Raw genomic sequence first — 13,995 nt, forward strand, 5'->3', positions numbered from 1 at the left:
AAATTAAATAAGAACAACATCTTTTACACATATGTCTGCCAAATTATTTTAAAATTTTTCATTAGCATAATGAAAAATTGTTGTTGATAAATTAACAAAAAAAACATTGTATTTTATGTATTAAAAATTATTAAAGTACACCTTATTAAAAAAATGATATTGACTCAATTATTGTAATATAAACAATATTTTCAGCAGATATATGTATACAACTATTATAATAATACACGAGCCAGAAGATATTCCACTAAAATATATACAGATATACTTATAAATGATATCGGATAACAAAGGGACAAGTTCTCAAAAAATCTACCAATCAATTTTCATTTATTCATTTCATTTAATATGAAAAACAAGCATTAAATACATAATTAATAAGAAGTAGTATTATTACAAGCATAAAAAATAGCATGTAATACAAAGTCGGTCAATAATTGTAAACTCTGTTCAGAAAAAATTATAAGTAATATCTTTTTATTTATTTCTATCCAAATCATAGTTTTATTGAAGATGACAAACAATATTGTATCGAAATCAAAATTTATAAATTAATCTTTAATTCCAAACGTTTGAACATTCAATTTAATGTCAGCATCAGTAGATATTAACGTTGGTAGGTTACATCTAAGATGTATATAAGTTAAATATTGAACACTTAAAACACTATAGGTGCAATAGATATGGTACTTTAAATGCCTGTATATAATTCCAGAAGAATATTCTTTGACTCGCTTTGTATAAAACATGCTTTGCACTTACATTGTTAGAAATCCTTTGCAGCATCTGTCAGAACACAAATCCAGGACTTCAAGCACCACTGGAGCATCTTCCAGAAATCTCAAGTACTCGACACAAAATCACTACTTTAGAACCACTACATAACTTTAGTCTTTTACAAGTTTATTTGACATGGTGAAATTGTCCGAGTAAAGTCTTTGCACAATACACCACACACGACTTATATTAGAGACTTTCGTGAATTTAGAATTTGATAATAACAGATATGAGGTGGAAGTACCTACAAGTATAACCTACAAAAGCACATATATAAATTATACTATTGATAATTGCATGTATATAATTAAAGGATACATTGACACTGTAAATGAATTGTTTAAATATAAAATTGATTCAAAATTGAGATACTTATCAAGCTATTCAAGGTACACCTGAATAATGTATATAATTAAAGGATACATTAGCGCTGTAAATGAATTGTTTAATTATAAAATTGAGATACTTATCAAGCTATTGAAGGTACAACTAGGCATTTCCACACATATCCATTTTTTCGGCTTTTAATTAACGTTTCACGACAAATTTATTATATCAAATTGATCTACTAAATTAATTACACGTTTTGATGCATAAATTAATTAAAACTAATCAAGGATTTAATTAAAAAATCATAATTAACGACCGCATGTTAATTCACGAAAATCTATTTGACAATTGATGCATTTGAAGTTAATGACATGTGTCAAAATATTTGTCGTCCTTAGTATAATTCAGAGCGCGAAATTCAAACTTTAAATTTAAACTTTGTAAAATTCACTTATATTCGCCAAAAGTGAATGGATTTGTTTGAAAAGTATAGCAATCCTAAAACTATTCAAAGCTTTTTACCGTTTACATTCAAATCTACAATTTTTTCAAATATAAAAATTTATCTGTCACTATCCGCATATATTCAAATCATATTTTGGAAGAAAATTGTGGGAAAAAATGTATGGAAAAGAAAATTTTTGAAAAAAAAAATTCTGAAAAAAAAATGTGGAAAAAAAATTGGAAAAAAAATTTGGGAAAAAATTTTGGGGAAAAAAAATTTGGGAAAAAAATTTATCTATCACATATCCAAAAACTATACTTGTACTTATTCAACAAGACATAAATACCACAACGTTAGTCGTACTGCTGAATTCCGTTTTTTGGCTGGAGGTATGATTCGAACTCAGTACTCTTTTCGGCAATGAAACAGTTGCTAGGTCTTTATTTCATAATCACCCGACTGGTATTTCACCACGTTCACAGTAAAATTTATCCATATGTTTCTTTAATCAAAATGTAACAATTATATATTAATTAATATTATTATTGTATCACTATTTGAAATAAATAATTAGGTACGGTGCAAATAATTACTTATCATTAGTAGGTACGAAGTGTAAGTAAATATTATCGTTATTCATATTGATTTAATTGAAAATTCCATGCAAGCAACGGTAACAATGGCAACGAAAATCACAAAAACATTTTATTTATATTTTGATGAAAATATATATTATACGCATATATTTTGTCCTTATTTCATTTATTGAAATTTATCAGGTTGATCTATTTGTACTACTTATATTGAATTATATCATATACCAACCAATGAGATTTAATCTCTCAATTTAATCAAATATAATTATATAAAATGTCGGGTTTAGAAATAAAGTGTGATCAATAAACTTCTGTTCACAAATACAAATAAAATGTTTGCTCAATAATTTGAAATAATATAATAAATATATTATACTACAATGCTTACTGTTAAAGAAGATGGAAATTGTAAGTGTTTTCTTTACTAATTTAATATTTTGATTAAAACTAATAAATATATATTATATATATATATATATATATATATATATAATATGTCTTTATTTTAGTAGTAAACGTTTCGAGTCTTTATTTCACTCATCTTCAATGCTACATTAAAAAAGTTCAGGATTAGACTTAACTTAATTATATACATAAAAAATTACAAATTTAACAAAAATAAATTTATAAGCATGAATGACAACATAAATCTAAACAATAATAATAATAATCCGAATAATAATAATTTTTTAACAAAATGATGTTGCTTAAATAAATAAATAAATTAAAAGTTTATTATCATATTGTTGTTGTTTTAAATCTATATATTTATATTATTATTCATATTTATAACTATAATTTTGGCAATTTTGCATTTTTATATATTTCCAACTTGTAATCTTGAAGTTTTTTAACGTAGCACTAAAGATGAGTCATTAAAAACATTTTTCTTTACGAATTTGTTGGATGAACGCCAAATAAAAAAAAAACACCACGCTTTATAATAAATAAATAAATATATATATATATATATATATATATATATATATATAATATATATGTGTACAAACTGCAATAACATAATATTTAAATAAATAATACTAAAAAGCATAACAATATGTTTAAATTAAAATGTTATTAAAATCAATAAATCAATTTATAATATTAATTATTTTCTTACTCAGGAAAGAAACAGCATGGAGAGAATACCAAGCACGTAAAAAGTGGCAACAAACATGGGGTAAAGACTATGAAGAACTTGCCAAATGGCGAGACCAAATTAAAATCCCTGCCGTTGAACGAAGGCACATTGAAAAGGGTAATATAAGAACTTCATACAATCCTTGGCTAAATCCAATTGAAATTGAAGTTAAGCCAACAAATCGGGTTCCCAGAACAAGTTCAGGTATAAAATAAATTACACTTGAGTTTATAATTATTTATATCAGATCATATAGATGAATCATGTTTAATTTGATTGTAACATAAAAAACTTTTAAAATTTATACTTACTACTTACAGCAAAAATATAATTATGTAATGTGAGATGCTTATTTAATATAAAAATATAATTGATAAAACCTTTTATATTCCATATTCCATATAATTAAGATTAAATATCAATAATGATTAAAAAAAACAATTATTTGCAGAAGAAGTAGGTCTGCGAGCACAATTTCCATTAGAATATCCAATAGATATGTATATATCACCAAAACACTTCATTGATCCACCAGATTTACCGTCTAAACCAGAGACAGTCATATTCATTGGATAGTAGATGAAGATACACAAAAGTAATTCCTAAGAGTATAAAATTTTCTTATATAATCACAGTTTGAGCAAAATAAAGGCACTTGTTTAAAATTCCCAAATTAACTTTTAATTCGATATCTTTTGTTCAATTTCTTGTTTTTTTGGTGACAATTTTTCAGGTATCTTTGGCAACTTTGAAAGCATATCATTCAAAGCATCATCATCCAAATTGTCTTCAAGTTTAGGATATATCATAGGTTTTTTATCAGCTGCAATCTCTTTAACTTCTGGTTTTTCTGGTTTGTTTCTTTTAATAAATCTTCTAACTCGTTTTCAAGTTCTCCAATATCAGTATCGTCTACTTTCAAATTAGACATGTCGGATTGGATCTCATCACACTCCTCAAGAGTCTGCAAAAAATTGATAAATAATTGATAATAATTGATAAAAAATAATTGATAGTTAATAAAGTGTTTGTTAACAAGTCCATGTTTAAGGTGAACTTACGTCTTGCAGATTAACCATAGTATCTTGAACAAAGTCTGAGTTGAGTTTTAATTCCTTCATTGTGTCTTTTAAAGCTGCCAGTCCACTTTGATAGCTATCGAAAATTTGACCGTCCGATTGTGAATCTTGTATTCTGGTTAATAAACCTTGTATATTATCAAGTGTTTGCATCCTTTTTTCTAAAATATGAAATTTGTTAACACACTTGTATATAATATACTAATTAAATAAAATACGTACCAATAGAAGCATCTAATTGGCGTTTACGTTTCAAACAATTCTTTGCCATATTGTTTTTCTTAGTTTCTAAATACTTTTTCGCTTCAAGCCTTAATAATTCTTTTTGTTCTTCCAAATTATTAATCGAGTCCATTAAATATTTTTCATTCTGTTGTAATGTATATATACCTATATCTACAGGAGTTATATCACTACACACTCCAGAACCATCTGAAAATAAATTAAAAATTATTTATTAATACATTTTGTATGAATCTCATTAATTTTTTAATATAAAACATTTATTAAATTACCTGGAAGTTTGATGATGGTGTCACACTTTGAATTAGAATTAATTTTATCAGATATTGTCTTTATATAAATTTTTTTTAATACATAAAGTTGATGCAAAGCTATTAATGTTCCTTCTTCTGATAATTTCATTTGCCTACCACAATCCTGCGCTGTTTGCAGTGATATCAATCCTTTATTAAAGATTGGATTTCGATAAGCTTTCAGCTTTCTTAGAAGTTCATCACCATTTTTCTTAAAAATAAAAAAATGACTCATAAATATGTATTACATAATATAAGTATGTAATTTTACAAATAAAACAATTATTACCCTTGCATTTTCTAAAACGATATAAATAGTATCTTCTTCAATTGGTGGGTTAAATAAAGATGATCTAATTGTGTTAAAAGACCATCTCAGTGTTTTAGCGACTGAATTAACTGCCCAATTGCCCCAATCTGCTGTTGGTGCTTCATAAACATCGAAGCCATTGTGATTTCTCCAGATCTGTAAATATTATACAACCATTAAAAATAATAACTAAACATTTAATAAAATAAAATAAAGATAGATAGCATAAAGATGATTCAATTACTCCTTACTTGTACATTTCTTGAATAACGGTCTCCAAACAAGCCGGACTTCTTTTATTTTCCACATATATCTTTTTCAATTCAACCATTGTAAAGTTTGCACAGCCTTTAATATCGCACCATTTCTTAATTAAACTCGACCAAAATTGCAATTTAGATTCCCAATCTTCTGGGTTTACATTTTTTGGACGAAATGGTGCAAAGAGAGCATTAATTCTAGTTTTATCGTGCCAACAAATCGGTAACCGATCTTCTGGAAATACTGTAATATCTTCCGATTTTCCTAATTGTACACTTTTTATGTAACTCATGATTGTTTTTGCTATTTTCAGCAGTCAAGTGGAGGATTGAAAACCAATTTTGCAAGTGTTATCATGTAGTGCAAACTTATGAACTAGATATTTAAATATAAATCAAATTATTGAATTTTAAAATTAAACTAAAAGAATTAGTTAAAAACACCAGAAATGCTACTATCGTTTATCTACGTTTTAAATAATTGATTCGATCAAAAGATCTTGAAATAGATTTTGACAGCTCTTGACAGCTGAACAGAATTGCACAATTTTGAAAAATAACATGAAGTTGTCAACGAATTACAAAAAACCGTTGATATTTGAATAAGTAATTATGTTCTTTTTCAAAATATGGTTTTTCTTCTCTTTGTTAATATTTAAATGTAAAATATGCAAATAAACATGTATAATTTTAATATTTGACACATATTTAGTGTCTTATTTCATAATTAGTAACAGCCCATATTAAGGTAACTTTATGTTTGTTAAAAATTCGGGTCTTTTAAATTATTTTTGGAAAACATTATACAATTTTTTTTTGTTACAATTTATTTTTGTTAATCAAGACTTTAATGTCTTATTTACAAAATTGATATGAGCAAAAAAATACAAAAATACAAAAAAATGAAACATACAATGAAACAATTTTGTTTACTAAAAATGTTGACAATGAGTGCAAAACTTTTTATTTTTCTAAACTATGAATCTTTTTTTGCTTTTAGAAATTATATAAAATTCTGCAGAACTTTCTTCATAATTAACTTTAGACCACAAATTCTACCTTTATATGTCAAAAAGTTTCAATAAAATAATTAAGCACTTAATTAGCTTATCAAACAACTAAAATCAAACTAATATTTTTTATATAAAAATATATTTTTAATATTTTTTTTATAAAAATATATTTTTAATATTTTTTTACCACTTGTTTTCAAAGGTCATATAATATATATTTTACATATACGTGACCCCAATAATATTTTTTATATAAAAATATATTTTTAATATTTTTTTACCACTTTATGTTTTCAGAGGTCATAAAATATATAGTTCACATATAAGTGACCCATTAGCAAAAGTGCTTCATTCTCAACCCTACAAAACATCAAATTCTTTAACAATCAATAAATCTTGAAAGGTTCCCTTAAAATATCTCTACTTTTACTGCGTTCGTGTATTTTTTCCCTTATTCTCACCAATTGCTCGTGCTCTTTCTGATGCAATTCTTTCTGCTTTTCTAGCTCGATTTTTCGTTCCTCCACCTGAAAAAGAAAATAATGATAAAATACAATCGAAAGGTACATTTAAATTTATATATAAATAATAAATCTATAAAAAATAATAGTTGTAACAGTTGACCGTAAGGTATGTTATAGCAATCTCAAAAAATCGAAAATGAAAATTTTTATATATTTTTTGATGTTTCAGGGGTTTCTGTACATTTTCGCATATCTTACAAAAAATGAATGTGTGTGTGAGTGCGTATGTGTGGATACAATTTTTTGTCTACGATTCCTTACTTTCTCAACAATCTTCATCATGTCCTTCAGCAAATCCGGACGCAGCATCAAACCGCACTGCATTTTATTCTTCTCAATTTCTCTTTTTAAACGATCACGTGCCATCTTGCTACTGTTTGTTAATAAGCGGATCTAAAAATTTAGATAATTACATTAAACCTGTATATTAAAAATTATTTTTAATTTCATTACCCAGGCAGCGTCTTCCTCATATCCTTGCAGCATTTCAGTACTGTACAGGACATCATATTTGACGGCATGGGCTTTTTCTCGCACATGGGCCAAGGCCACCGCTATGCCGCGGCACTTTTCATCCAGGGCCTGGATTTCCGATTTACGATCTAGGCAAAAAAAACTTGTAGAATCAAAAATTATTGGAAGCTTCAAAAGGGAGAAACTTATGTTTTACTATTACCTTCTAATTTTTCCGCTCGATGCTGCTTCATAGCCAAGAGCTTTTCATATACCATAATGGATCTTTCTTTTGGCTTAGACGGATCAATTACAGAAAAAGTTTTCCAATAGTCCTCGGCTTGCTTGAGGGCCCTCAGAACCTTCAGCAACCGAAGACGTTGCGCCGACAACTCATGCAATTTCAGTCGTTGTCTTCTTAGATAACGATCCACGACCTGAAATTAAAAAAAAACTAGTGGTGTGTGGCATCGTGCCTTAAGGCAAATTGCTGGTACTTCCCGTACCGTAATGAAATATTTGAGAAATTTTAAACGCTTTCAAATATATATTATTACAAATACTGTAACTTTTGTGGGGATATCAAGCAGGCTGATTTTTTGTAAAAAACAATGGGACATGTCATGTATATTTTTGTTATTGAAATATTTTTATAGTCAATAAATTTGATATATTTTTTATGTTGGGAGTTTCTAATCTAATATATTGTCATAATCATTACAACTCCCACATTGGTGACTCACGACGATGGAGATGAAGATAAAGGAGTTTTATTTTTCGAGGATTTAAGAAAAATTGAATTTGACGCAGCACCATAGTCACTGGTCTTCAGAGATGACCTATAAGGTACGTCCAGTCCAATCCATCATAGTTAACGCACTTACTATCTGGATCAGACTTCCGAGGTTACTCATTTGGTATACCCAGACCTCAGTGTCTATTGCTGACAGAAAAAATAATTTGGAGCCTGAACTTTTCATTGGAATGCCATTCAACCTCTCTTTCTCTGTTAACTCAACAAATCGTCTTATAATGCTACCTCCCATTATCCGTGACAACGACGAGTCAAAACAAAATTTGACATAATTTATTGGATTCCACAATTCTGGACTCTTATGTCAAAGAAACCAATGATCCTAATTTGGATAAAGAGCCAACTTCTTTCTCTGATCGGAACTCATCAGATACGAATGCAACGCTTGCAGAAATGGAAACTGTACCCATAAATTATGCATTCTAAACAATAAGTAATTCTGTTATAACTAATACCAATTAGATCGAGGATGAATCTTAGAAGTTCACCGACATCGAGGTACAGGAAATTTTCCACATGTTTTTTTTAGTCAGAACCTTATGCAGAATATGGAGTTGATGGCAGGTCGAATCACCACATACGGTGGATCTGCTGACGAAACATGGAAATTTGTAATTTGCTATAATTTGCTTTCCCACCACATTTTTATAACGTGTTTCCCTGTATTTTCTTTTTAAACTGTGAGATCAACACTGGGCGGGGAGTGTGTGGGGATATCAAGCAGGCTGATTTTTTGTAAAAAACAATGGAACATGTCATGTATATTTTTGTTATCGAAATATTTTTATAGTCAATAAATTTGATATATTTTTTATGTTGGGAGTTTCTAATCTAATATATTGTCATAATCATTACAACTCCCACACTTTCATTATTTTTTGCCATCTTGTTATATCAGAGCAAATCAAATGTAAATCATAAATCAATTTATCTCCAGAACATTAACAATCGTCATTTCAAGTTCAATTTCAAAAAAATAGTTGCCCAATTTACACAAAATTGAAAAAGTGCTCACGTATAGTCACAGTCTAAACGCATTTGCGAATAATTCTGTGCGACATTTTCACTTATACTGTGCTTAGCTTGGCGGCATTTTCACATTTTTCAATAGTTTTTTTTCACAAAATTGGAAAATTGCTCCAGAACATAAACAGTCTAAACGCACTTGGGCAAACATTTGTACCAGAGTGACGCTTAAACTGTGCTTAGTCTGGGTGGTGTTTTGAATTTTTAATCCAAAATTTGGATTAACCTTAATCAAAAGCAATTGTTTTGTCAAAACAAGCAGAAAGTTTTTTAGATCATTCAAATCGGACGCTTAGTTCACTCAAAAACTGCCATTTTTTGCACATTTAGCTTTGTATCTTCGAAATGTCTGGGCTTGCCTTTGCCAAAAACCACTTCTCTCAATCATTACAAATTGAATGTTTTTTAAATCATTCAAATCCGATACTCCGTACCCTCAAAAACTCGATTTGTATTTTCTGCACTCTTTGCTCTGTATCTCCGTGACGGCTGGACCTGCCTTACCTGCCCAAAAACTAATCAGCACATCTCCCTATCAATAGAAATCGAATGTTTTATAAACCATTCAAATCGGTAAATCCGTGCGCCCGAAAACGTGGACGAAAAAATGCGGACATACAAAACACACACACACACATCTATTAGTTTTCTGAGGTATGTCAAAATGTTCAGAAACCTTCAAAACGTCGAGAAATGCAAAAATTTTCATTTTCGATTTTTGGCCCATTACTAAAACTACCCTACGGGAAGTTAATATAAGTTTGTTAGTCAACAGCTTTAAATTTCAATCAATCTCTACCTTTTCCTGCAACGGTTGAGCATTCCGAGCCCTAATTAGGCCAACCCCGACTTCCCTAAGTCTCTTCTCGTACACCACCAATTCTTTAGCAAAATGTTCGCTCGCGTTGTCACAGTCCTCCTGAAGGGCGCGAGTCCTTCTGGTCATCAGCCGATGCTCCGTTTTCCAACTGGTCAACAAATCCCCAAACCTGGTATTAAAAGACACATGATAAAGGTGAAATAGCATAAGGTAATAATAAATATCAGTCTTCAAATACTTTTGCAATTTATCCTTATACAATTTGTTCTTGTCCAAAGTGAATATTCCCAACGGTCGTTTGCGTCTTATAATCCGGATATCCTGATCCAACTAAAAATAGAAAAAAACAGTAAATTCTGTATAAATAAGTATGAAAAAAATTATTACCTTATCCGCAGCCACATAGTTCGAAATTCTTCGTTGCAGCAGCAAATTGATTTTTCGCAATTTAGTCCTCTCCAACCTCAGTTTGTGAATTTGGTTCTTAACTTTTTCTCTGTCAATGGTGCCTCTTTGTTGCAACAAGGCAGCACGTTCTGCTGCTTCTTGCTCCAATTTAAATAGCTTGAATACTGACAAAAATAGAAACTCAATAAATATTCATAATATCTTAGAATTAGCATGAAAAAATAATGTACCTCTGGCAAAAATCTTCTGTTTCGCGGCGTCATCGAAAAATTTCTCGCTGAAAACATCTGAAAATAAAAATATATAGTAACGCTTCTATAAATAAAATATAATATAAATATCTTTGCTTCATAAATCTAACTTTTAATGGTTTCAATATACTGTTCCTGATCAATAGATTCTGAAGAGACATCGCTTTCTTCACCAATGCTTTCCCTGAATATTCAGTTTGTTTCTCTGTTTCAGGCGATACAAATTATCCTCGAACAAGACATCGTCTTTTTCATCCTGATAAGCTACTTTTGAAACTTTGAAGTCGCCAGATATTTCCTAAATGAGTAAAGGACAATGAAAAATTTAATAGTACAAAGGCAGCATTAGATAGATAGTGTTAAAGACATCTAATACTTAGCAGATAATCTTATAATTAAAGATTATATAAACAAAAAGAAGAGTGCGCCTAAGGATCACACGCGATTGAAGTAAAACTTATTTGCTACTGTGCAAGATGGCATTTAAGTAAAAATAAATAAAACATCATATAACAATTATGAATATTGTTTATTAGTAGATTTATTAGATTTTTTAGAATCTTGAAATTTTTGAAGGTTTGACTTTTTAAAAAATGTTTTTTGTTGGCATTTTTGTTTACTTTGTTCTATTGGATTTTCGAAAAACGATAAACCTACCTTCCCAAAAATGTTATTAATTTAATTTAACTATAGTTCTTCGTTCAAATCGGATGCTCCGTTATTTAAAGACTAATTAAATAAAGATTAATTACTATTTTTGGTACATTTTGCACCGTATCTTCGAAACGATCAAAATATAATCAGCACATCTTACCGCATTAAACCAAACCGAATGTTTTTTGAATTATTCAAATCGTTTGAACTGTGTTCCCAAAATAGTCGACGATAATTTGTATCCGAACACACAAACACATACATCGATTTTTTCCAATGTAAGATATGCCAAAATGATCAGAAGGTTTTGAAACGCTTTAAAGATATGCAAAAATTTGCATTTTCGATTTTTTATGGTATTATGTATTATAACTTACCCTACGGGAATTCAATAATATAACAAAATTTCCTATTTGTTCTAACAATCAGGCACATTCGACGAACTTTTTAACTTCCCTTAGGATAAGATCTGAAGAATATATTTTTTTGAACTTTCAGCTCGATTACGATCTCTCTAGTTGCCAAATTGCCGTATTATGTTTTGTTAGTTATATTTCTTGAAATACAATTGTTATTAAATTGGTTAACTTTATTATATCGAATTTTTTTCTCACTTTTCAAATTTTGCCGTCCTAGAATATTTGCCGCCCTTTACAATAGCCCCTAGTGTAAATCCAGCACTGAATAATAGCATTAAAAATGTGTATAATATTTTAAAATGTAATTAAAGTCATACTTCAAATATGACATGATCAGTTTGTCATTATAATTAGGATTTAGAAATGAACCTCCACCATTAGAGAAATGAAGTAATTGCTGATTAATACATTCTATAATATTCGTTCACACAGTGGATTATTTTAAACAAACGCCTAAACAATAATGTTTTCGTAACTTATCACTCATCATGTAATAATTGTGTTTGAAGAACTTCATGTAATAAAATTAACATACATTCATCGACTGATGGTATTTTTTACTTTTTCGTTGACGATTTAATCTCATTCTTTGAACAGCTGTAATATCTGTTTTGCCTAAAAAATATTTTCCATTTCAATCACTTCAATAACAAAGATTTATAGAATCTACGAATAATATAGAAATTTATTTCAATAAACCTATGTTTCATACACGGCGCAAATGCTGCATTTATTTTATTATTTTAATTATAATTATTTACGGGAGACAGTGTAAGATATTGTTCTGATTCAGGCATTTTTCATTAAATCGAGATTTGTACTACGATGTAACTTAAATGTTATTTATCTATGCCGATTTCCTTGTTGATATCTGTACGCATACAACGACAGAATTATTCACATACGCGACGGACTAATCACAATCGACCCGTATAGAAATGACATCATCGAGAGCGAATAACAAATCATGGCACTCGACTCTTATCTTATCTGCCGTAACGTACTTCCGTTGCATTTGTACGGATTTATACGTCTAAAGAAGGTTGACTTCAATAATGATTTACTACCTCAGAAGGTCTCTCCTCGTCAATCGAACCCATGCTGGACACGCTGGTGTTCTCGTAAGGTAATTGGGGAGCTGCCAAGTACTGACGGAAATCAGTTGTAGGCGTCAGACGCACTCTAAAGTCGCCAACCATTTCCCCAGTGTAACGAGTTGCCAAAGTGCTCGCCTTTTGGCCCATTTTATGGACTTTTTGGCTAAAAATAAAAAATTGAAAAATAAACTGAATTACAATAAACTGGAAAAAAATCACCAATCAATTATCAATTATCTTACTTTAGTGCTCTCAGCAGTGCTCTGGACTTCGGCGAGCGTTTCGCCCTCGTCCAATACAAAAATACGGCACCTTGTGACCCTTCGACGAGCCACTGGATTTGCCAACTGATCCCACCACACTTTCCGACGAAATACTTGTACCAATTCTGGATTTGATGGTCGCCGCACTTATGGCCCTTCCAAGCTTGGAGACTCCGTCTCCGTCGGAGGACATGCCGAGGGTGCTTAGGGTGCTTATTGTCGATTTGCGTCGTTCGGTAACTTATAAAGGATAATACGTCATAAAATTTAGTGCAATTAAATTGAAAAAAAATCTCTGGCAACTAAAAATCAAGTTGGAACCAAGTTAGAATCGAATAAGTGCATGGTATGAATCCAATAACAAACTAGTAATCCCATAAAGAATCCAGTAAAATCAAATAAAAATGTAGCAAGAACTCAGTAGCAAATTCTGGCGAGAATCTGGTAAGAATCCAATAAGATTATGTTGAGAATCTTATAAAAGTCTAGTAAGTAATCTTATAAGAATCTGGTAAAAAGCTCATGAGATGCTTGTTATAACCTGATCAGAAACCACTAAGCAATAACATCATATGTGCTTTTAAATTGTAAGAAAATTTTTCAATAAAATTCAATAAAAATCTAATAAGACCCGATGAGAATCTAATTGGATACTAGTGAGAATCTTAATAATCTACTAGGTAATCTTATGAGAATTTGACATGAATCTTAAGAGAAACTAGTTAGAACCTGGTTGGAAGCTTCTTAGGATATTTAAGATCAATTTGGAGTTTAAATAA

The 13,995-nt window shown here is 29.7% G+C and overlaps 1 protein-coding gene across 1 annotated transcript; it reads right to left on the reverse strand.

The window, feature by feature from the left end:
* Positions 1–3,685: 3,685 nt before the first annotated feature.
* LOC113386556 (golgin subfamily B member 1-like) lies at positions 3,686–10,528 on the reverse strand. The gene is made up of 11 exons (XM_026624334.1): positions 10,512–10,528; positions 10,104–10,293; positions 7,688–7,901; positions 7,465–7,613; positions 7,273–7,404; positions 6,949–7,014; positions 5,194–5,370; positions 4,884–5,115; positions 4,591–4,800; positions 4,351–4,529; positions 3,686–4,253 (listed from the first exon to the last, which is right to left on the reverse strand). The coding sequence occupies exons 1-11, from the start codon at positions 10,526–10,528 to the stop codon at positions 4,095–4,097; spliced, it is 1,725 nt and encodes a 574-aa protein (XP_026480119.1). The 3' UTR covers positions 3,686–4,094.
* Positions 10,529–13,995: the final 3,467 nt, after the last annotated feature.

The sequence above is a fragment of the Ctenocephalides felis genome, unplaced genomic scaffold (assembly GCF_003426905.1).
Source record: "Ctenocephalides felis isolate EL2017-DRISC unplaced genomic scaffold, ASM342690v1 CF-g0.4_SCAFFOLD_03571, whole genome shotgun sequence".
Taxonomy (NCBI): domain Eukaryota; kingdom Metazoa; phylum Arthropoda; class Insecta; order Siphonaptera; family Pulicidae; genus Ctenocephalides; species Ctenocephalides felis.